Raw genomic sequence first — 25336 nt, forward strand, 5'->3', positions numbered from 1 at the left:
TGGATCCCGGGACCCCGGGACCCCGAGACCATGACCCGAGCTGGAGGCAGAGGCTTTAACCCACTGAGCCACCCAGGTGCCCCTAAATTTCTTTTTTTTAAAGATTTTATTTATTTATTTGACAGAGAGAGATCACAAGTAGGCAGAGAGGCAGGCAGAGAGAGAGGGGAAGCAGGCTCCCCGATGAACAGAGAGCCCAACATGGGACTCGATCCCAGGACCCTGGGATCATGACCTGAGCTAAAGGCAGAGGCTTTAACCCACTGAGCCACCCAGGTGCCCCTGAGAAAGATATATTCTTTATATAAATCTGATTTTGCTTCATTCATTCATTTACACCTAGCCTGGTTATAGCTGAAAAGTTGTGTGTTCAATGTAGTGGTAGTTATTACTTTATGGTTTCATGCCTACATTTCCTCATGAACAACTGAAAGGAAGAAGAGAAAAAGAAGTGAGAGGTAGAAGTAAAGACCTTGGAAATAGGTGCTACAATAGTTATGGAACCTAGAAAGGAAATAATTGAAGTTTGATGCATATTAGGTTGAACCATATGAAATTGTTGAGATTCAACAGTTTCTGATCTGCAAAACATGGCATTTCATATAGTTCAACCTTATGGTTTTATTCTTTGATTGCCTTGATTTTTTGATAGGCTTCTTTTCAAATTTGGTCCCAAACACACTACACAGGAAACAGCATAAAACATATTTAGTTCAGATATCCAGTGTTGAAGAGAAAGCAGTTCTGGTTTATATCAAGTCATTTTAATTTATAAAATTTAAATGAGGGACACCTGGGTGTCTCAACCGGTTAATCGTCTGACTTTGGCTCAGGTCATGATCTCTGGGTCCTGGGATTGAGTCCTGAATCCAGCTCTGCAGGCAGCGGGGAGTCTGCTTGTCCCTCCCCCCACTCATGCTCTCTCTCTCTCTCTCTCAAATGGATAAATAAGAAAAAAAATCTAAAAAAAAATTTCAAGTGATACAGAATATTCCAAGATGTGGCGTATAGCAGGTGCTGGCAGTACCTCGGCCACATCCTTTGTGTTTTATTGCTTATTTAGAAGGAAGCCGCCTACTTCCAGCCATCAGTATCTGCATCTCTGCTTGAGGACTCTGTGAAGGTTTAGGGAATTTCTCTGCAGGGCAGCCTGGGAGTGCCCCTGAACCAGTGACTGACAGGAGTTGGTGTAGGGCTACCTCAGCTCTCTCCCTCCTTGAGTGCCATAATTCGACATCGTTTCCCAGAGTTTTCTCCGCGGTTAAGCACCAGTTGCCCATAGTAGTAGCAGGCTTGATAATTCTTGGATTTTCCCCTGAATTTTTTCACCTCTTGCTAGTATTTCTGTACTTTACAAATAAACTACTTGCATTTGAATCTTTTCCTCAGGGATATGAGGAGGTGGAGTGAATGTTATATTGATAAGAGAACAAGTGAGTTAAAAAAACAGTGTGTACTATATGATATTAGTTTTTTGAAAGAAACACTGAGAAGTTACACTGCAAATATTAAGTAACTACCCCCTCCCCCCACCATGTTGGGATTGAAGGTAATAAAACATTTTGTGTGTGTGCATTCCTATTTGTAGACTGACTTTGCAGCATGAGTTTGTGTTTTTTTGTTTTTTTTTTGTAATCTGGATGGAGAGAGAAATAAATGCTATATAATATAATAGTTTGGAAGGCAGTTTGTGATTAGGGTGGGGTGGTAGGGAAGGCTTAAAGGAGCGTGGCAGAGCATGGCAGGTTGGTATGGTGCAGAAAAGGCAAGAGGGTACAAGAATAACTGGGAAGTTAGAAAGCCAGTGTCTGTAAAGTGATACGTACTTTGATTTAAGTTACTTGTCTGTAAATTTTATTATTTTATGTTTGTGGCAAATTGTGAACCTGGAAAGACTAACAGACATTACAAAAACAAAAAATAACCCCAAAACTTGAAAGTATGGTAGGGTTGTCATTTATGTCTCCTTTCTCACTATTATTCTTCCCTTTAGCATATTATTAAAATATAAGCACTATTAAATATGACCAAAGGAAATATCTATCTATTTATTTATTTATAAATATTCACTTATTTATTTTAGAGAGAGCTCACCTCTAGTGGGGTGGTGGTGGAGGAAAGGGGCAGAGGGAGAGGAAGACAAGCAACAAGCAGACTTCCCACTGAACAAGGAGTCCAACACGGGGCTTGATTCCAGGACCCTGAGATCATGACCTGAGCCAAAATGAAGAACTGGACAATTAACCAACTGAACCATCCAGGCACCCACCAAAGGGAATATTTAGACAATTTATTTACATGTCATCTTTTTTTGTTTTAATTTGATCAGAAAGGTCACCTAAGGTAGTGTTTTCTTTAGCAGTATTAACAGAGAACTGTTGAGAAATAGGCAAAGAGAATGGTTGAATTTTAAAATAATTTTCTCGTCAAGAAATAGGGAAGAAAAAAGAAAACGAATGACAACTTTTTAATCATCGTAACACAATTATGACTTGTTTTTTTTTTTGTCTCTCAAGTTACATGTGTATATGTATCTTTTAACTAGTTGCAATCATTAGCATGCTGATTTTGGTTTTTGGTATTTTCATCTTGTATTGTACATGTAGATTAACATTATTGTTTGCCAGTTTTGCAGCATTTAATTGGGTTGATGTGTCCAGATCTATTTGACTGGTTATGCTGGGTGTTAATAGGTTGTTTCCACTACTATTGGAGTGATGTTCGTCATGTTCTGTTTTACTTAATTAGGATTAATCACTAGTAGCATTACTGGGTTTTTATGGCTGTTAACTGTTGTTATATGTAATTCCTCTATTATAGTTCCTAAAAGATTTACCAACTTACAGACAACTAACAGTTGGTTGGTTGATTAATTCATTTATTCAACGAACACTCAGTTTCTGCTGTGTGCCAGTTACTGTTCTAGGTGCTGAAGGAATGTGCCAGGTTTACTAGATTCTAGCCTGGCCCATGAATTTATAAGGATTTTCATTTTGTACTTTTCCTTTATAGCTAGTCTATGATTTGATTAGTGTAATATTGGTTTAATTTTCAGCAGTTATTGAGTTTGGTAATATTTCAGTTCTTGGATTTTACAAAAACAAAGCATTTTTATTTTAATAAATTGCCTTGTCTACAGTAGAAATTGTTAATTTACACAATATTTCATTTTAATAATTAGTTAAGAACTTAAGTAAGAAATATTTAATGTACAATGTGTAGAAAAAGTCAGAATGTCAAATTAACTCCTTAATAATGTAAAAAAAACCTAGAGCAATTTAATATACTGGGTAGCATTTTAAGCCATGACAAAATAGATTATAGACTACAGCAGGAATCCAATTACTATAGACTGTTTTAGGCCAGTAAACCAGTAGAATTGTACTATAATTTACAGTACAAGGGAATGCTTTGTCTAGTTTGTCAAACACTCCATTTCTTATTAGTTGCTTACCAGAAAAGCCCAGCAGGCATACTTAAAATAGTTCTTTCTCTATAAAGAAACCACTTCTTTGTCATTAGGACACATAAAGAGGGGTGGAGGGAGATTATATTAATTCTTAAAAGAAAGGTCATTTAATCTATTGATTTTTGAAATGAATTAATACTTTTTTTGATCATCTTAATTGTAAAATGTATTACATAAAGTGTTCTCTGGTATGAGGGTCATTAGAGAACTTTGTAAGGAATAGTTAGATGAAATGTGAAAAATTGATTTAAATTTTAAATCGTTTAAATAATAAATTGTTTGTTTGTTTGTTTGTTTGTTTTTTAAGTAAGCTCTAGGCCTAACTTTGAGATCAAGTCACAGGCTCTCCTGACAGAGAACTAGGCATCCCTAGATAGTTTCTTTAAAGGAACAGTTTAAACTTACATTAGATTTTAGAAGATAGTTTCATTTCGCTTTATTAGTTTAAACCCTTAAACAGGAACAGTTTCATATTTTAAAATAAAATTTATTAGTCTATACATTTTTAAAAATTTATTTATTTATTTGAGAGAGAGAAACGGAGTACAAGCAGGGTGAGAGGCAGAGGGAGACGGAGAAGCTGACTCCCTGCTGAGCAGGACTCTGAGATCATGACCTGGGCCACAGGCAGACGCTTCACAGACTAAATCACCCAGGTGCCCTGATATATATATATATTTTTAAATGGGGAATTGAGAATTTGAGGTTAAATAGAATATTTTAACTTCTTAATAATAGTTGAGAAAAGGTCATTAAAAATTAATGTGTATGTATAGGCGAAAAAATGTTTAGAAGGATGGAAGGGCTCTAAAGTATACTATTTAAGAATATAGACTTTGAAGGCCCACGCTTAGATTTGAATCGTTGCTATTCCTGCCACTTACCAGCTTTGGGATCTTACACATATCAGGCAGCCCTGTGCATGAAGTCTTTATCTGCAGAATGGGATGCTAGTGGTATCTTAACTCATAAGGCTATTTCAAGAATTAAATGAGAATCGTTGCATACTAAGTTTTAAATTAATTTTTCATTCTTTATCTAGCTCAATAAGTGGTCGGTGTTATAAGTATTAACAATTTAATATTAAACAACTTTTAATATTATTTTGACCACAGTATTTACAATGGCTAATCTCTTGGTAGTGCAGTTTAGGCTAGTCATTTTATTTGTATTTCTTTGTATCTTTTAAAAACTTATAACTATCACATTCAGAAGAAAAACTATTTTTGAGTAGAGAAGAATTTAGAAAGATTTCAATGCTTTACTCTTCATGAAAACTGAGAATTATGAGAAAACTTCTTTATGTCTCTGTACTATCATTGAATATATTGAAATTGCAAGGAAAGACCCTAAGTTAGCTTTTGAAGTTCTAGGGAGTTACTGTATATAAATAATATAAGAAATGTCTTTATAGTTTTTAAAATTAATTAGCTTTATGACATTCAATATTCTGTTATTCTTTTTTAATGTATTGTTTTTTAAAGGTTTTGTTTATTAGAGAGCGTGCACAAGTGGGGGAGGGAGGGGACAAGCAGGCCATGCTGAGCATGGAGCTCGATGTGAAGCTCAGTCTCATGACCCTGAGATCATGACCTGAACCAAAATCAAAGAGTTGGACACCCAACTGACTGAGCCAGCCAGGTGCCCCTCAACATTCAGTTATTCTTGATTAACTAGAGTTCATTTTATATGATCTTCCGTGGCATGTTCTATTAGAACATTAGAATGAAGAAGGGCTCTTAGTTGTCAAAATTATAAATTTTGTTTGGTTTTTAAATTTTTTTTAAAAACCAGTCATGCTACATGATAAAGTTTAGTTTTTAAAGGATTATAAATAGAAGAAATGTTTTTTGGGGGGACCTGGATGGCTCAATCAGCTAGGCATCTGCCTACTGTTAAGGTGATGATCCTAGGATTGATCCTGGATTGATCCAGGATACAGCCAGCTTTGTATCTTATAGTCTTCTTGTATCTTATAGCTTCTCCCTCTCCCTCTGCCCATCCCCCCTGCTTCTACTCACTTGTTCTCCCTCTCTCTCAAGTAAATAAATTTTTAAAAATCTTCAAAAAAAAAGTGTTCTTTTATTAGAGTAGGATTTCTAAATAAACATTAAAATAGGAAATATGTTAAAATAAACATGTATTAATATGCCAAAATAGGAAGCTTTCCTAGTTTCCTCTGATACCCATTGTTTATGGTTATAAAATAACATACTCCCTGAATTATACTGCAGTGGGAAATATTTTAAAGGAATCTATGTTACCCTTCCTCCAAACCTTTAGAATAGAAAAGCAGTTGGAGAGGGAGATGCTTTTTTCTGCTGTAAGCTATTTGGAAATCCCCCCACCCCTTTTTTTTTAAGATTTTATTTTTAAGTAATCCCTACACCCAATATGGGGCTCAAACTTAACAACACTGAGGTCAAGAGTTGCATACTCAACCAACTGAGCCATCCAGGCACCCCTGGAAATCCTTGATACTCTGTTCGAAAGTGGTAATGGAGATTTACCTAAACTTGCTTATAACTAACTAAATCTCCCCAATGAAATGAAACGAGAGAAAAAAAATCTGTCCATATGAGAGTTTGTTTAGTTGATGATTTATAAGGCAGGAATCAAAAAATATCACCTTATAATTTCTTTTTTTTTTTTTAAGGTCCTGGGAGCCTAGCTGCTACAAATAAGACTGAATTGGGAGTGCCAGAACCATCTTCTCCAAGCCCTAGCCCTGTGAAAAAAAATAGCTCAATTAACTGGTCTTTCCCAGATAAAATAAAATCTCCACGAACAGTGAGGAAACTTTCTATGAAAATGAAAAGGTTGCCAGAACTTAGCCGAAAGCTGAGCGTTAGAGGAACTTTGAATCACATGAACAGTCCAGATAATACTCCTTCTCTGTCTAAATGTAACTGTCAGGAAATTCATCATACTGATATTCTGCCTTCTGGGAACACAACCACAGCTGCGAAGAGGAATGTTATAAGTCGGTACCACTTGGATACCAGCGTATCTTCTCAGCACAGCTACCAGAAGAAAGCATTTATGAGTTCTAAGTATTCGTGTAAAGGTGGTTATCTCAGTGATGGAGATTCACCTGAACTTATAACTAAATCTAGCAAACATGGATCTGAAAACAAATTTGGAAAGGGAAAAGAAATAACTCCAAACAGTTGTAGCAAGAGTGAAATAGACATTGATGCTTTCAGACATTATAGTTTTTCCGACCAACCTAAATGTTCACAGTACATATCTGGGCTCATGAGTGTGCATTTCTATGGTGCTGAGGATTTAAAACCACCTCGGATAGATTCAAAAGATGTCTTCTGTGCGATTCAGGTAGATTCAGTAAACAAAGCGAGAACCGCTCTGCTCACGTGTCGGACAACATTTTTAGACATGGATCATACTTTCAACATAGAAATTGAAAATGCACAGCATTTGAAATTAGTAGTATTCAGTTGGGAACCGACTCCAAGAAAAAATCGAGTGTGTTGTCATGGAACTGTTGTTCTCCCCACTTTATTCAGAGTGACAAAGACACATCAGTTGGCTGTCAAACTTGAGCCCAGAGGTCTTATTTATGTGAAAGTGACTCTTCTGGAACAGTGGGAGAATTCTCTTCATGGGCTGGATATAAATCGAGAACCAGTAATATTTGGTGTTGATATTCGAAAAGTTGTAGAGAAAGAAAATATAGGGCTGATGGTGCCACTCCTGATACAAAAATGTATTATGGAAATTGAGAAGAGAGGCTGTCAGGTATTATTTCATTCTTTCTCTACTACCTCCTTATCAATTTATCTACCTTAATTAATTAGATTTATAGTAAGTCTTCAGGGAAGGAATTCAAGGTAAGGTTAAAAGAAATCCAATTTAGACATTTTCTCATTCCTGTTTTTTAATTTTTATTCCATGACTGTTTAGCATATAATTCATACTTTCACCTGTGTTGTCAGTGAGCAACTGAGAACATGCTAAATGTTTCCAGTTTATGTTCTGAGGCAGAGCTATTTGGGCCTTAAACCTACGTATCAGGATTGCTTTACAGTGGCATTCCTAGGAAAAGCCAGAGCTGATAAGATAGCCAAAGACTAATTTATTTAAGGAATGTTTCTGCCTGGTTTGACATTTTCATGGCACAGAATTCCAGCAGTGAATCTTAAAACCCCCCTTTGCTCCTAAAACTAACTCCCTGCCCTTATTCTCTCCTCTCCCTCATCTCACCCTCAGGAAGCACAAGCTTATCTGTCTCTGAACTTTGGGATAGCATGGAAGATGAAGAGAGGTCCTATTAATAACATTTCTCATTCTCTTTTCCTTTTAAATAAGAAGGTTAATTAAATAAATAAGAAGGTAAAAGCAGCCCATTAAAACAAACAAAAACCCTGGCGTTACATGTAATCAGATCTGTAATATTAACCAGTTTACAAGACCTTATCTTTCTTTATTTTCATGAATACATGTGGACTATGACAATGAAAAACAGCATATCACTGAGGGTATTATTCTGAGGTACAAGTAATTGCTTAAATTCAAAAATTAAGTCTAACGTCAGTATTTCTGAGGTATTTCTGCTTTAGGGCTATCAGAATTTATGACATTGATTGAAAGCATCAAGGGTAAATATCACCAAGTCTGAACTATGATTTCTTTATATATAGAAAAGATTTTAAAATAACTCACCCTGGACCTGATGTGGAAACTACGGAAACAGTGTAAGTAAGTTAGTAGGGTTTTGTATTAAAGATGCAGGAAACAGGTACTGGTTTCTCCTCCATTATTAATTAGCTGGGTGATGTTGGGCAAGTCACTTAATCTCTGTGGGTCTTATTTGCTGATTATCTATAAAAACAGATGAGGCAGCTTTCTGAAGGTGAGAGGTAAGAGGGACATCTGAACTTTTGAAACCTGTTCTCAGATATATTATTCAGATTGAGTTTATGTTGTCTATATGAGATTGAAGCCTTTAGTTTCCGATGTAACTTTTGGTCCGGTTACTTTTTCTTAAGGTTCTCTGTTTTTCTCCCACAACTCTTTTTTTTTTTTTGGCAGCATGTAAAGAGATGTAGAGGGGTCAGAGATTAGGGAGACTGTGAAGCTAATTATTAAACAGAAACTTTCACAATTGAGTATTAAAATAAGTAGCTCAAATAGCACTGTACTTCTGCACTGTTTTCTGAAATATTTTATAAAGAATGGATATATGACTGTTGTAACTTTTTTAAATACTAAGAAAACATTTTTAGCAATGCTTTTTATTTCTATACTTAAAGTTTAGAAATAGTTATTTTAATGAGGAATAATTTCCTGTGATGGGGTGCCTGAGTAGCTCAGTTGGTTAAGCATCTGCCTTCAGGTCAGGTTCTGATCCGAGTCCTGGGATCCAGTCCTGCATTGGGCTCCCTGCTCAGTGGGGAGGCCCCTTTGCCCTCTCTTTCCCCCTGCTTCTGCTTTCTCTCTCAAATAAATAGATAAACTCTTGAAAAATAATCTATTAAAAAAAAGAATTTCCTGTGAACTACAAAGTAAAATTTACAGTACTACATTTGGAACTGCAGTTTTTAAACACTTTCTTTGGTTTTGTTTCTTTTGCTTCCCCCTAGCCCCAACATACACAGAAAGAGGCTTATTGTGTCTGTTATTTTATGGACTTGTACACGGCTTAGATTTTGTTTACCTTTTTAGTCAGTAATTATTTTTGTTTTTGTTACCATGAACATGAGGTTTCAATAGTCATACAAGAGTAGTTTGTGGCATCTTGCAAATGCTTTGAAGACTACTACCACCTACCCCCCTGCTTCCAATGGGAAAAACTATGGTGGAAATCATACTCATGGTTGATCCAGTACAGATTCTCTCTCTGATAGAGACATCAACCATGTACTTCAAGTGTTTGATTCAAGAAGTCAGCATCTGAAATTAGGGATAATACCTAATCCTTTCCTTGAAATATATATGTTAGATTTCTATCTTCCTTTATTCACCTTTTGGGATAGCATGTTCCCTTAATTTCTTACTACTGAAATACTGCTTTCTTCAATTGATTCTATGTTCATCTCGTTCTCAGGTTGAAGGGGATATATCTTTATTAGGGAATTTTGTGACACTTAAGTGTGCCCACACCAGAAGGGTCTACTCAAGTTAGTTTCTTCTAATGTGATAGCATTTTAATATTTTAGTTTTATTTCCTGGATCATCTATGGTTCTGCCATGTCTTGTGAGATGTGACCAGTGTAGGACATGGATAAGAGTAGGAAATTTACTTCTAGTACATTCCTTAGTTTCCCATATTACGTTGATCCTTTTGAATGTAGCACCACCTTGCATTACCTTCTCTTAAAAACAGTTGCAGGATCCTGGGGTGCCTGGGTGGCCCAATCAGTTAACCGTCGGACTCTTGAGTTAGGCTCAGGTCATGATCTCTAGGGTCATGAGATCAAGCCTCATGCTGGGCTCTGCACTCAGCGGGGAGTTGGCTTCCCTTCTTCTCCCTCTCCCTCTGCCCCTGGCCTTGCTCCCATGCATGCAATCTCTCTCAAATAAATAAATAAATCTTAAAAAAAAAAAAAAAGAAAATCTTGTAGGTTCCTTACTATCTTCCAAAAATTTTTAATAGCTTACCATCTCCAATATTTTGGGTAACATTTCTTTTCATCTATGAGTGACACTTTCCTATATCGAGACCCACCTTCTGTATTCTACCAGTTATGTAATGACTTGGAGAGGTTTGTGTCACAAGGACACCTGGAAATTTCATTTGTGTACGCCTTCTCCTAGATTGTTTATAAGATTTTAAAGTGATTCCTTGTTCACATCCTTGAGGATCTTCATTGTTTATTTTTACTTTATTTCTGTCTTGAAATAATGTCTTTATAACTTCCTTCAATTCAAAGTGATTCAGCTTCCTAAGTAGTGTTTGATGTGGAGGTATAGTTAACAATCACTTATTTTCTTGAAGGGTTTTTTTTTGTTTGTTTTTTGTTTTTTAAACTCTGATTGCTTCATTAGACATGTTTTCTCCTCACAGGTATCATGTTGATTTCCTCTCAGTGAGTTTATAGGGAGCTTCCTAAGACTTAATATTTTATCTCCTGTATGAACGAACAATGTTTAAATCTTCTTGAAATAAATCTTTTTAGTGTAGGTTGAGGGGAGGGTGGATCTTACATATATTTTGAATTAAAGGTTTTATTTTACCTTAATATATTATTTTAATTGAATTTCCTTTATTTATTTATTTTTTAAAAAGATTTTATTTATTTTATTTGACAGAGAGAGATCACAAGTAGACAGGGGGTTGGGGGAGCAGGCTCCCTGCTGAGCAGAGAGCCTGATGCAAGGCTTGATCCCAGGACCTTGAGATCATGACCTGAGCTGAAGGCAGAAGCTTAACCCACTGAGCCACCCAGGTGCCCCGAATTTCCTTTATTTTTAATCAGTTGACTTAGTAAGTTAAAAAAAAATTCCAAGTTTGCTTTTATTTCATCCCTATTTTTCCCGGTAAGGTAACACAAATAGTATACTGGAATCTTATTTCAAGTATGTACTTTTTTTTGGATAGATAAACTGAGATTTAAAGAAAGTAAATAACTTGCCCAAAATCACTAAGCAGGGAGTGATAGAGTGGCCCTTTTGGGATCTAAAACCCTCGTTTAACCACTGTGCTGGATTTCTTCAGTTTAGAGTGAAAGATGTGAAAGGGCACAATCTTGGGCATAGTGGTTGAGCATATAAAACTAAAGTGAAGGGCTTGTATCTTAAGATAGATAGCACTACAGAAATCATAGTATATTATTTGAATTTAAATGAACGAACAGAATGCTTTCATTTAACTGATGAATATATGCTATGGTGAGATTTCGAAAGCTGAGGTATTTTTAATTAAATGTCATCAGAACATATTTGATTACCAATTTCATGTGACTTCTACATTTTGTGCTATTGTATTTTCTCTTTATCAAATTTACCACAATATGGCCATGATTTCATTTCTAGGTGGTAGGCCTGTATCGATTATGTGGTTCGGCAGCAGTCAAGAAAGAACTTCGAGAGGCTTTTGAGAGAGATAGCAAAGCTGTTGGTCTGTGTGAAAACCAGTACCCAGATATAAATGTAATAACAGGTAATAAATGTTTTTTATTCTTTGTACACATTCTGGAAAGACTACATCTGTAGGAAAAGGAGTTGAGATAACTATTTTGTAGCCCACATTGAATTGGGTTTTATTCTGAAGTCTTGTTTTCCTTCCTTCAGACATTACCGTGTTATTTTCTATGGGGAGGTACCAAGATGTGGTCCCTGCCCTCAAATAGGCAACAAATATTTGGGGAGTGGAGGTGGGAGTAAGACTTGCATTAAATTAGCTGTACTAGGTAGCAGGAGGAAAAGGGTACATTTTCTTCATAGAGGGATAAATAAAACACCATTAGAGTTCAGCTTGATTGGAGCTTGGGTCATGTAAAGGGCGTTGACTATCTGGGTAGAGAATTCAGATAGGCAGAGGGGACCCATCAAAGATTTTTGAGCAGGGGAGTGAAATCTTTAGAGATAATCTTCTAATCTGGCAACTCAATGTGATGGATTGGAATTAAAAGAAATCAGAAGACAGAAAACCAGTCAGGAAGCCTTGGCAGTGGTCCCAGCTGAAGGAGTCTCATAGCAGTAACAACAGGAAGGAACAGATTTAAAAGGATATGAAGAAAGAGAGGGCCCAGATAAGCATTGCTTGGATACCTGGTTGATTAGGTGCCATTTGCAGAAACTAAAAAGCTGAAAGGAGAGCTACTGCTTTTGGTGGAGAAATGTAAAGAAAGATTATGAATTGGGTTTCTTTTACATTGAATTTGAGGTGCTAGTAGGAGATCTATGTGCGAAAATATCAGGCAAAGTAGAAAGTACAGTTTAGGAGAGTAATATAATCCAATATATAGCATTGAAAATATACTTCAATTACTCCTGAAACATGGGGGTGGAAGATGGCAATGTAAGGGTCATTGATCTATAATTGTAATTATTGCCTTGCGATTGTCCATAAAGTTTGAAAAGATATGGGCTTTGAGACTCTCCAAACTTTGGAAGGCATGCAAAGAAAGAAGATCCAGCTAAAGAGATTGAGAGGAAAGGAGTCAGAAAGTTTGGGAAACAAAAGACAACAGAGTTTAAGGAAAGGTGTGAGGCAGTGTCATGTGATCGAGGGATTATAAGATGAGAACAGAAATAAGTCCTTTGAATTTGGCCACTATAAAGTTGTTCATAACTAATGGATATCTTCAGGGACTATTGGCTTATAATTCTATGTTTGTTTTTGTTGTCGTTTTACTTTTTATTAGCAAAGTTTTGAAGCATATACAAAAGTAGAGAGAATACTATGATAAACCCTCTTTATCTATCACCTGGCTTCCATAATCAACACATGACCAAACCTATCTCTTTTATAGCCCCTATTTATTCTCCCCTAGACATGGATTATTTTGAAGTATATATCTTAGATATCATATCCATTTGGCTATAGATGCTTTGGTATGTGGGTCTCCAGATCTTCTGGATTGTTTTGATAGTTCTCTCTTCTGTTAACTACCATTTTTTTCATGCTGTAATATTGTTTATTTATCTCTCTAATTTGATTTTTTATATTACATGCAATTAATTGCTTAGGAGAGAATTTGAGGAAGGTGCAACTTGGACATATTAAAGAGATTTTTGTTGGTTAGAGTGCTTTAAAACTTACTTTTAGGATTGAGGCTTTTCATATAGATGAGGTTCCCAGTCTCTGAACTCTGAATGACTGTATTTTCATAATATTTAATATATACTCTTAGATAATCAAAACTTTGATCCCAACCATTTTAAAAGAGACAACAAACCAAGGCTCCTTTTCTTTCATATACATTTTAACAAATCAGAAATACTGCATACTTTTATTTTTGTAAAGGAAGAAAGTTTATCCTTTCTCTCTAAAAAAAAAATGGATCATATCTACAAAGAAGTAGAATTTTCCCGTTAATAATATGTGATTAAAATCAGCAAAGGACCCATTTTATGATTTCGTTAAAGGAAAATTTTATAAGTAGCAATTCCCAGGAAATTACACTCTATAACCCAATGAAATGAGATTTTGCCTTGGTGGAGCATTATCTTAGAAATAAAAAGAAAATAAATAATAAAAAATAAGAATATCAAATATGTACAAATTAAAAAGGTGAATGATGTGGTTTATTTTGATTATTTGCTATGACAAGATCCTTAGAAATTTGTAGCATGTGCAGATGATATGAATAATAGATCATTGAATGAATATTAGATTTATGGCATTCTTTTCTAAAATTGAGAGTTTCCATAATTTATGAATTGGGCATTTTTTGGCTCTATTCTTTGTACTCTTCCATTTCAGGAAAGCTGGGTTTTATTTGGTTTTGTTAAGATTTACTTATTTATTAGAGAGAGAGAGAGAGATAGGGAGGGAGGATGGGGGGAAGGGGAAGTGAGAGGCAAGAGAGAATCCCAAACTGACTCCACGGTGGGTGTGGATCCTGACTCAGGGCTCTATCCCAGGACCCCAAGATCACTGCCTGAGCCAAAACTAAGAGTCGGGTGCTTAACCAACTATGCCACCCAGGCGCCCCAGGAAAGCTGTTTTTTTAAAAAGAACCAAGAACTATTTTCTTTCTTGATAAAGAGCAAAGGAAATGATTTAAAATTGAGAAATGTCATCGGAATTACAATAAATTATACACAAGGTCTCATTATGTCTCAAAAGAAAGGACGTTATTGATTTGGGGAATTGGCTAGTAATGATGTTGCCTAATGTGTTTGTTCCATGTAAACTCACATTTCTAAGTAAACTTTCGAATATAATTAACAGTTCAGTAGTTCTAAAAAATGAGCCATTAATAAAGTGAATAATAGAGTTTACTCACAGTTTAATGTGTTCTTAGTAGCTGGTTTGTCTGGAACACAGGATGAACTGCTCCAGACAAACCAGATTTTTCAAGGAAGTGTAAAATTTAAGGTATGAAATTTATTCATAGTTCTTTATGGAGCTTATTTATCATAGGAACAGTAGAAGCAATTAGAAAAGTAAAAATATTTATCATTTAGTGATTATTAGAAAAGAACATGCCTCCTGCAGTGGAAAATTTACCTGCCTTAGGTAAACTGTCTTCATATTTCAGTATTACACGATCGATATCTAAGTTCAGTACTTAAATGTTTATTTAACCATGACTTTTTCAGATTTTAATTATTTTTAAATAATTCTTTTATTTTCCCTTAAAAGAAAACTTGGTCAGAAGTAAACCCCAAATTATCTTTCAAACATTAGTAATTTTCTTCATTTGTGCATATTAAATAATACATTTTCCCATACCATATGTATTATATGTTCTCTGATCTTTGGCACATTAACTTTCAAATTATTTCTATTTTTCTTTATCTGGATTGAACATAGACATTTAAACTGTATAAACACTAAGGAATGCAAAACACTGAATGATCATAGATGTAGCAATTGAAATATACTGAGGCAGTAAGAACCATTTGATCTGAGTAACATCTGTGGAGTGTGACCAAAGTAAGCAGGAAGTTCAGAAAGAGTAAGTGAGGTAGGGTGGGTCAGATTAATGGACTTAAAAATTAATTTATAGCATTAACTTCAGGAAATATCAGTGAGTCTATGTTCAAATCTATCTACTCTAATGTTTCTTTATTATCTATAGAAGTTTCACCTGAGAAAGATTCTCATGGTCCTGTACTTATATTTTCAGTATTCTTGTTCTGGTGAGTTAATTTTTTGTTATAGTAGGCGCTGATAGAGGATGAGGGCACTTTCTCAGGGGACAGTGTCTCACTTGAAGAATGAGTTTAATTAGATACTAATCTTCATAGTCCTGCCATTGTTTGTAGAAAATCCATTCGTCTAACCATCATATGTCGTATGTTCCTATACACCAGACACTTTGCTAAAGCATTTGAAATACAACAATGTGTAAGAGATAATCTCTGTCCTCAAGAATACTAGTCTAAGGGGAAAGACAGAGTCAGAGATAGCTGATTATAATATATGAAGAGGAGCACTTAACTTATTGTGGGAAAATTAGGGAAAACTTGGTGGGAAAGGTGACTCCTCAGCTAACTTAAAAGGTGAACTGGACTTAGCCAGCCAGGGTTGGAGGAGAGCAATCTATTAGCAAAAACCTGGGAGATGGAAGCTACATGATTTGCAGTACTTGCTAAAGAGAAAAGCATCAGGCAGGTGAGTGGTGAGAGATACCTGGAATGCTCTCTCAGACTGGAACCCAGACCTGACAATGAGGGTCATTTAGGAACAGCAGAGTTAGAACATGATCATTTTCACTTTTCTCTCTTTCTGTCTTTCCCTTCCCTCCCTCCCTCCCTACCTCCCTCCCTTCTTTCCAACTTAGTTGGTTGTTTCCCTGTACTAGGTTTTATAATAGCGCTTACACATTAAACATGTAGAGGCAGCTGGGAGGGCTAAAAGAAAGGTATGGAGATGGTGATCTACTAACTCTTTGAGGTGAATATGTGTAGTTCTATAGTGACTTTTAAAATTATTATTCCTGTGTATTTAATAAAAAACAAAACTTAAAAAAATTGTTTATTTGTTTTGCAGTACTAAAGAGTAAATAAATACTGGAAGACTATTTGTTTTGGTATTTTTCTCCAAATCAGAACCATAGTTTTAAACTTAACACTGTACATTCCTGGGGGTACTGGTGTGATGGTGGCTATGGAAATCAAAGTAAGAAACCCAAACGAGGGGCACCTGGATGGCTCAGTTGTTAAGCCTCTGCCTTTGGCTCAGGTCATGATCCCAGTGGGATCGAGCCCCGCATTGGGCTCCCTGCTAAGCTGGAAGCCTGCTTCTCCCTCTCCCACTCCCCCTGCTTGTGTTCCCTCTCTCTCTGTCTCTCTCTCTCTCTCTGTCAAATAAATAAACAAAATCTTAAAAAAAAAAAAAGAAAGAAAAGAAGCCCAAAAGAGAAGGGGAGTCTATGGATGAGAATAACCAGAGTCCATTTAATCACTTATCTTTCCCTATCTAGAAATTAATTGGTTTATTTACTAAATATTTATTGAACATTTACTATATGCCAGGCATTCTTCTAGGCACCAGGGACAAGTGAACAGGATGGACAGTATCTCAGTCCTTACGTATGCTTTCTAGTGGGGGAAGAGAGAATCAGTAATCAATCCAATGAACAGTGAGATCTAGTAACTTATGAGTGATAAGTAGGACATTGGGAATGATCCTGACTGGAGGTAGTAGTCAGCTTGATGACTCCAGTGGCTAGGGGGTCAGAGAAGAAAGTTCATCTGAGAAGTGCCTTTTGAGCTAAGATCTGTATGATACAGAGTTAACTATTGGAAGATCTGGGGACAGAGTTCTAGTTAGAGTGATTTTGCTAAGTGAGAATCAATAAAAAAAAAAAGATACTACAAATTAGTCTTTGAGAGGTAGAAGTAGTTTTAGTTATTAGAATGCTTTTTTATTTAATAAGTATGATGATACCTATCATTCATTCTATCATGGAGATTAGTAGAATTTTCCTATATAGTTGGTCTTTGTGCCTGAATGAAAGTGAGAAGCATATGGTTTCATAGTATCTAACTATTACAGAGCAGCTTAAGAGATATAGCCAGAACTAGTTCTTTATTTACCTGTAATTGCCTGCATTTTCTTCAAGTACATAATAAAAATTTACTGTTTTGTACTAAATAAATTTCTCCATATAAAATTTTCCCAAGTTTCCCTTTAGTAGTTCCTGTGGCAATAAAAATTTTTACCACAAACTTATTATCTTAACGTTTTTATGTCTCCAGAGTGTTTGAAATATGTTAAAAAGGCATTATAGCTTAAGATACTCCAGTCTATTACTAAGTTTTTGAGATAAGTTCATAAAGCTAATGTCTAGATTGATGAGTAGTTACATAGTATATGACACAATGTAGTATAAATATCTCTTATATGTATCATTTTGTGAAATCCGTTGATTATTTTTCCAATGAACTCTTTGTCTACATATAGAAAAGGAGCTCTGACTTTTACTTCATTGAACATAATGTACATTGAGCATTCTCTAAGTGCTTAGTATTCATTAGTAATAATTCCCCCTTATTTACCCTCAAATTATGTGTGAAGTAAGTAATCTTGAACTGGGATTAATTTAAAATTCCACTTATATTAATGGTTGTTTAGTATATTATATAAAGGATAATGATATTTGAAATACGTGTTTTACTAAGCTATAAAGTTATCTTTTCTGGAGATCTTTTAGGTTTTAATTTAATTTAATTGCTTTATAGGGCGAGTCTCAAACTACCAGGGCATATTAAATTTTGTTAGAACTAACAAGTCTTGCTTTGTTAAGGAACACGTATGGAATCTTTTTTTTTTTTTTTTTTTAATCATGCCCTAGAGGGTTAGTAGTGTCTCTATTTGGCAACTACAAGAAACTGCATTTTTACTTTCTAACTGTAACTCAATTGTCCTCTTTACACCAAGTGTTGCTATTCATTGTAGATAGGTTTAGACTGTGAAACTAATGATGGTAGTAAAAAGAAAAAAAAAATCCCATGATATAACTTAAGAAGTGGGAACAAACAAGACTCATGTCTATGGTATATAAAATTCTTTATTATTATCATCACTGTACACCTGACATGTTATGATGTGCCAAGCTCTTTATATATATCATATTTCTTTATGTATGTCAAGGAAGAAGTTTGGTCAGTAGTTTACCAACTGTTTCCAGATTGTTGTCTTTTCACTGTTGAGTAGAAACTTATGCTTTCCTGAGGAATAAAGCTCTCTTGAGGCTCATGGCACCACCACCTGCATCTTTCCTATTTACCATAATCTACAGAACTCTTGGGCATTCCCATTTACTCAGTGAACACTTTGATATCTCACCAATGATTATATTTCCAACTGAAGTTCTGCCTTTGTCCTAAGTGATTTTAATATGCAAATGAAATGACCCATCCAGAATCTATTAAAAGTCGATTCTCTTTCCATTGCATTGTATAAAAATAGTTGATTTTTGCATATTGGTCTTGTACTTTGCTAAACTCATTTATTAGCTCTGTTAGTTTTTTAGTGTATTCCTTAGGATTTTCTATATATAAAATTATGTCATCTGCAAATAAAGATGCTTTTACTTTTCTCTTTCCAAGATGGGTCCTTCTTATTTCTTTTTCTTGCCTAGTTGCCCTAGCTAGAACCTCCAGTATATGTTGAACAGCAATGGCAAGAGTGAACATCCTTATCTTGTTCTTTTTTTTTTTTTAAAGATTTTATTTATTTATTTAACAGAGAGAGATCACAAGTAGGCAGAGAGTCAGACAGAGAGAGAGGGGGAAGCAGGCTCCCCGCAGAGCAGAGAGCCCGACGTGGGGCTTGATCCCAGAACTCTGAGATCATGACCTGAGCCGAAGGCAGAGGATTAACCCACTGAGCCACCCAGGCACCCCATCTTGTTCTTGATTTTAGGGGAAAAGCTTTCAGTTTTTGACCATTAGTTATTATGTTAACTGAATTTTTCATAGATCCCTTTTAGCAAGTTGAGGAAGTTCCCTCCTATTCCAAGTTTGTTCGGTGTTTTTATCGTGAAAGTGTGTTGGATTTTGTTCAATGACTTTTATAAGTCTATTGAAATGATCATGTGGTTTGTGTCCTTTATTTTATTGATGTAGTATATTATATTAATTGGTTTTCAGATGTTAAGCCAACCCTTGCATACCTGAGATTAATCCCACTTAGTCATGATGTTTCTTCTTCTTCTTCTTCTTTTTTTTTTTAATATATTGCTGGATTTGGTGTACTAGCATTTTGTTGAGGAATTTTGTGTCTGTGTTCCTGAAAGTTATTGGTCTGTAGTTTTCTTGTGATGTCTTTGTCTGGTTTTGATATCAGGGTAACACTGGTCTTTCGACTGTGATCCTTTCTTCTACTCACTTTGAGTACTCCTCCCCCCCTCCGCCGTTTTCTTAAGATAGAAATTGAACCCATTGATTTGGGACCTTCCACCTTTTCTAATGTAGACACAGTGCTATAGATTTCCCTCTAAACTCTGCTTTAACCTCCCACAAATTTTGATGTGTTGTGTTTTCATTTTCACTTAGTTCAAACACTTTCTGATTTTCCTTTTTCTTCTTTGATTCATGGGTTATTTAGAAGTATGTAAGTATGTGTCAAAATATTTATGGAATTTTCCAGATATTTAAAATTATTAATTTCTCATTTAATTCCATTATAATCATAGCACATACTTCATGTGACCTGAATCTTTTTTTTTTTTTTTTTAAGATTTTATTTGAGGGAGGGGGGGAGAGAGAGAGCGCATGAATGCAGGGAGGGGCAGACAGAGAGGGATAAGCAGACTCCCTGCTGAGCAGGGAACCTGATGTGGGGATTGATCCCAGGACCCTGGGATGACCTAAGCCGAAGGCAGATGGTTAACCAACTGAGCCACCCTGGCACCCCATCTTTTTGTATTTGTTTAAACTTACTTTAATGTTAAGGACATGCTCTTCTGTGGTGAATGTTTTCATTTGAACCCTTAAGAATGTGTGTTCTGGTGTTTTGGAATGTAATATACTATAATTATCAATGCAGTCAAGTTGATTAATAATGTTGTCCCAATCCTCCACGTCTTTATGTGTTTTCTTTCTTCTTGTTAAGAGAGGCATGTTGAAATCTTTAACTATGATTGTGGTTTTGACTCATCCATCTTCTACTCCCTCTTTCCTTTAAAGGTTTCAGTTACACATGCATTAGGTCACTTGTGTTTGTTTCACAGCTCACCTATATTCTGTTCATTTCTTCCAATCTTTTTTTTAAATCTCTTTGTTTAATTTTAGATTATTTCTATTGCTGTGTCTTCAAGTCATTAATCTTCTCTGCTAATATTAATTTCATCTACTGTATTTTTAATCTCTGATTTTTTAATTTTCAGTGTTACAAGTATGATCTTTTCTTCATACCTTCTGTGTCTATACTTAGCATCTTCAGTCTGTCTTCTAGCTTCTTGAGTATATGAAATACCATATAATAACTGTTTCAATGTCTTATCATCTGTGTCATTCCTGAGTTGGTTCACAATTGATTTTTCTCCTCATTATGATCATATTTGCCTGCTTCTTTATATACATTGTAATTTTTTGTTAGATGTCAGATATTGTGGATTTTATTTTTTGGGGTGCTAGGTTTGTTTGTTTGTTTGTTTTTATCCTTTTAGAGACTTCTATCTTGCTCCCTCTGAAACCTGTAGAGGAATTCTTCCTTGCTTCATCATAGCTTTTGGTGATTTGCTGGCAATCTTTGGCATTCCTTAAGTTTATCGAGACCTCACTCCAATCCTCTGCCTTCACAAGGTGTTCTCTCAGGCTTCTTCATGTCCTCTTCCATCTATGCATAGCTATCCCTGTGTCCAAATTCCCCTTTTATAAGAATACCAGTCATATTATATTAGGACACACCCTAATGACCTCATTTTAATTTGATTATCTCTGTAAAGATCCAAACAAGTCCACATTCTGAGGTACTGGGGATGAAGACTTAAATATATTTTCTTTGTGGGAGACAGTTCAACCTATAACAGTACTGTAGCCAAATCTCATGAGTTATGAAGTTTTTCACTGTGATTGCTCAGGTCAGGAGCTATTGCCTGCCAGTGTAAGCTTCTGAAATTGTTCCCTCTAATCATTTTGGGTAGTTCTTTCTCCGGCTTTGGTTAGTTTCCTCACCAGCACTTGCTGATCAATACTCAGATAGAAACTCAGGGGAATTTGGAAATACCCAGAGTTTTTTTCTGGACAGCTCTCTACTCTCTAATACTCTGTCCTTCAAGCTCTAGCTGCTTTAATCTCCTTAGACTTCTAGCTTCCTCTCCTCCACTTAGCTAGACCTACTAGCTCCCTGCGTTTGCACCTCCTCACTATGACCTAGGAGGGCTTTCCAGGCAGTAAGCTGAAGTAGTTATGGGCATACTTCATTAGTTTCCCATCCCTTGGGGATCATATCCTTCTTTGCCTGATGTCCAATGTGTTGAACATAGTTTTGTTTTCTAGTTATTTTATTGGGTGTTTCTACTTGTTTCAGGCAAGACGTTAAATCTGGTCCGCATTGCTCCATGTTGGCTGGAATAGCTGGTCTATTTTTCTAGCCTGTATCTGAGTTGCTGCTTTCAACTAGAAAAAAAAATCACACCGAGGTATATCTTGATACCAGTATAAATCCATGGACTTCAAAATCAACTGGGCTTCCAGTGGTGTCTGCTAATAAATATGTGTTCTTGTCTCTCCCATTCCTCTTTTCATTCTCCAGAGTGTCTGTTTAATATTTTCTCACTCCTCGAATCTCACTTCACCCATGTCACTCTTAGCAGATGACCTTGCCTCCTTACTTCCTGGAGGAAATAGAAGCCGTCAGAGAGGAACCTTCTGTACTTGCTGTGACCCAGCCTGCCAGCATGCCTTCTTTGGCATACATCCTTTGTACTTCTCCACTGCCTTTTCTGTAACAGTAAGAAATGATCTTCCTCACATTTTGGACTAATTTTAATTCCTTCATGTGTTCTTAGGAATCTCTTCTTCTTTCCTCTTTGAAGATTTTGCTCAACTTACTCCTCTCTCTTGGACCTTAAAAACCATTTTAATATCTTCTCTATATTAACATTCATGTCTCTTTCATCTTAAAAAAAAAAAAATCCCTACTTTATCCTGCTTCTCTCCTTCCCACCCATCTATGGTTATCACCTTCTCTCAAAGCCAAGTTTGAGCAGATTGCCTGTCTTTCTTTCTCTGTCTCTATTTCTTTAACATTCATTTACTTCCGAACCAAATGCAACCTGACTTCTGTGTCCTTTATTCCCCTGAAGCTGTCTTACCAAAGTTGCTGACTTTTTTGTCTGGTGGACGTTTTTTGACCCTTGTCTTGAATTATCTCATGTTTCTTATACCTAGTTACAAAAACTGCCACCTTAGAATCACAACAGGAATTTGTTAAAAATACAAGGACGTAGCTCAGACCCCTGGAGATTATGGTTTAGTAGGGCTGGCATGGGGCTCTGGAATATATATATTTTTTAAGTTCTTCAGGTTATTTCAGTGTGCAACCAGGTTTGCTTAACACTGTTCTCCATAGTACTTAACATGGTTCTTATCTAACCTGCCTATTGTTAGCCATCAGTTGATATCATAGACCCTTTCTTGAAACATTCTTTTCTTGACTTCCTTGGCAGCATACTTGCCAGTCCCCTCTGCCTCTTCTCATGACCCATACTTCTTTAGACACCTTTGGGAAATCCTCTTCCTGATGACCCTTTAAAAGCCGTTGTTCTTCAGGGCCTTCTCACATCATCTGTGCCTCCCTGGTCATCTCATCTATTCCCAAGCTCTGTTATCCTCTTGAAGTTGATCATTCTCAGGGTCTCCAGCCATCTCTTTGTGAGCCTTAGATGTTTCTATCCAGAAACCTTGAATGTTCCATAGAGACTTCACACTGAATATACTCAAAATGAAACTCCTTCCCATTCCCTTCCCCTGCCATTTAAAGTATAGCACTGCTCTCCAACTAGATGCTCAAGCTCCAAACCTAGGGGACATCCTTACCCCTCCTTTTCCCTCAAAATCACAAATACATGTTGGATTTAGTGATCCTGCTTTGGGAGTTTATCCTATAGACATACGTGCATACATACAAGTAATGATGTGCAAGACTGTTCATTGTAGCATGTTTGGGAATAACCAAAGACTAGAAACAACCCAAGTATTCCATCTGCAGTGACTGACTAGATAAAGTTCTATTCATACTTTGGAATACTGTGGCTATAAAATGCCACTTTTAAAAATCTTACAGCATAGCTGGAGGATGGGATTCCAGTTTTTTTCCAATGGATCTTTTGATCCAGTCGTCTCTTTGGATACAACACCCCAAATCTACAAAGCAATGTAAGGAAGAATACTCTTTCTCATCAGTAAACAAACAAAACAAGGTCTACTGTCTTAGCAACTTTCAAATACATAATACAGTATTATTAATTATAGTCACTATGCTGTACACGGACCATTGTATTCCTTAACTCTCAAAAGTCTAGAAACTCAAAATTCATGTAATTGGAATAATTTCCAATTATTATTAGTATACCTTGTTTTCTCAACTTTTGTTTCACTTGTATTTATAGAGGGCCAGAATCAATAGAGTATATGAACCATGAATTGCTTACTTTATGAATAACAAACCTAATATGTATGATCATTGGGAATGATGTGTGTGCATTTTTAGCATGCTTTCAAAACAAGTCAGTTACTGAGGCAGTTTATAAGATGCCAGAATGCTAGTGTTTTGCTTAATAAGTTTTTGTTGTTGTGTTTATTATTTTCAGAATATTAAAGGTTGGCTATAACCATACTTTAAAAAAATTCACGGTTTTTAAAATTTTTGTTCTGAAGACCAATTGCTGTCTCTCTTTGTTTTCTAAAGGTGTTCTTAAGGACTATCTAAGAGAACTTCCTTCTCCTCTGATAACAAAGCAGCTTTATGAGGCTGTATTAGACACAATGGCAAAAAATCCTTTGAAAATGTCATCAAGCGGATGTGAGAATGACCCAAGTGACTCTAAGTACACTGTTGACCTGCTTGATTGTCTTCCTGATGTTGAGAAGGTAAACATATGCGGTATGCCTTTTTCCCTAAAAGCCAGCTAATGAATACATACTTAGCTCCAGAGCTACAAATAATTTTTCAGTTATTTTATATTTGTGGCACTATGAGTTGAAGCTCTGCCTTTTGCTAAAGGCTCCTTAAACAACATTAAGTCAAAAACCTGCTTCTTAAACAGAATCAATCTAGGTAACAATTTTATCTTTTCTATATATAATTTTAGTTTAGGCACAGGTACTTCCTATACATTTTTAAAAACCATGATTACCTTATTAAAATAGTATATGTTTATTAAAGAAAAATTGGGAAGATAGAGAAAAGAATGGAAAATGGCAATTATCATTATCCAAGGCAACCCTAATTAATATATTATTTTATTTCCTTTTAGTATTTAAACAATGTGATAACTGTTGTAGTGTACATGGCATAGCCTCAAGACTTAAGCAACCCTCATCACCACCGTTTCTTTCCTTCTTGTCTCTTCCCATTTGCCGCCTCCTCACAGTCTGAATCTTGAGATCCATATCTTCAGGCATGTCTGCAGAGCAGATATTAGGATAGCTGGGTCTACGGAACCAGTCTTAGCCTAACTTTAGCTGTTGTTCCTTAGAACAAAAGGGAAATTGAGGGTGATATGGCTGGGCTTGTCTGGATGAGGCTGACTTTACCTGTATTTTTTATCGTGTGAGGGTAGAAAGGGCAAGAGTGAATATATAGAAATTTTTAGAAAAATATTTTATTTATTTGAGGAGTACCTGGGTGGCTCAGTCATTAAGTGTCTGCCTTGGGCTCAGGTCGTGATCCCAGTGTCCGGGATCTAGTCCCGCATGGGGGTCCCTGCTCAGCAGGAAGCCTGCTTCTCCCTCTCCTACTCCCCCTGCTTGTATTCCCTCTCTCGCTGTGTCTCTGTCAAATAAAAAAATAAACTCTTCAAAAAAATTTTTTTATTTATTTGAGAGAAAGAGAGGGAGAGAGCACAAGTGGCAGGGGTGGAGGGGTGGGGGGCAGAGGGAGAGAGAGCAGAAACAGACTCCCCGCTGAGCAGGGAGCCCAGTTTGGGGCTTGATCTCGGCACCCTGGGATCATGACCTGAGCCAAAGGCAGATGCTTAACCTACTGAGCCACCCAGGCACCTGAGCATATAGAAATGTTAAGCCCTAAAATTTCATTCACCAGTTTACTGTAGT

The 25336-nt window shown here is 36.1% G+C and overlaps 1 protein-coding gene across 2 annotated transcripts in view; it reads left to right on the top strand.

Moving 5' to 3' along the window:
- The window catches only part of SYDE2 (synapse defective Rho GTPase homolog 2), a 46236-nt gene that overhangs the window by 10915 nt on the left and 9985 nt on the right, over nucleotides 1-25336 (top strand). For both annotated transcript variants that reach the window (XM_080800883.1, XM_080800884.1), the window contains exons 3-5: nucleotides 6126-7228; nucleotides 11465-11591; nucleotides 23970-24151. In XM_080800883.1, coding sequence (XP_080657009.1) covers nucleotides 6126-7228; nucleotides 11465-11591; nucleotides 23970-24151 — 1412 coding nt within the window. The remainder of the gene's footprint in view (nucleotides 1-6125; nucleotides 7229-11464; nucleotides 11592-23969; nucleotides 24152-25336) is intronic.

This window comes from Martes martes (assembly GCF_963455335.1).
Source record: "Martes martes genome assembly, chromosome: 4".
NCBI lineage: Eukaryota > Metazoa > Chordata > Mammalia > Carnivora > Mustelidae > Martes > Martes martes.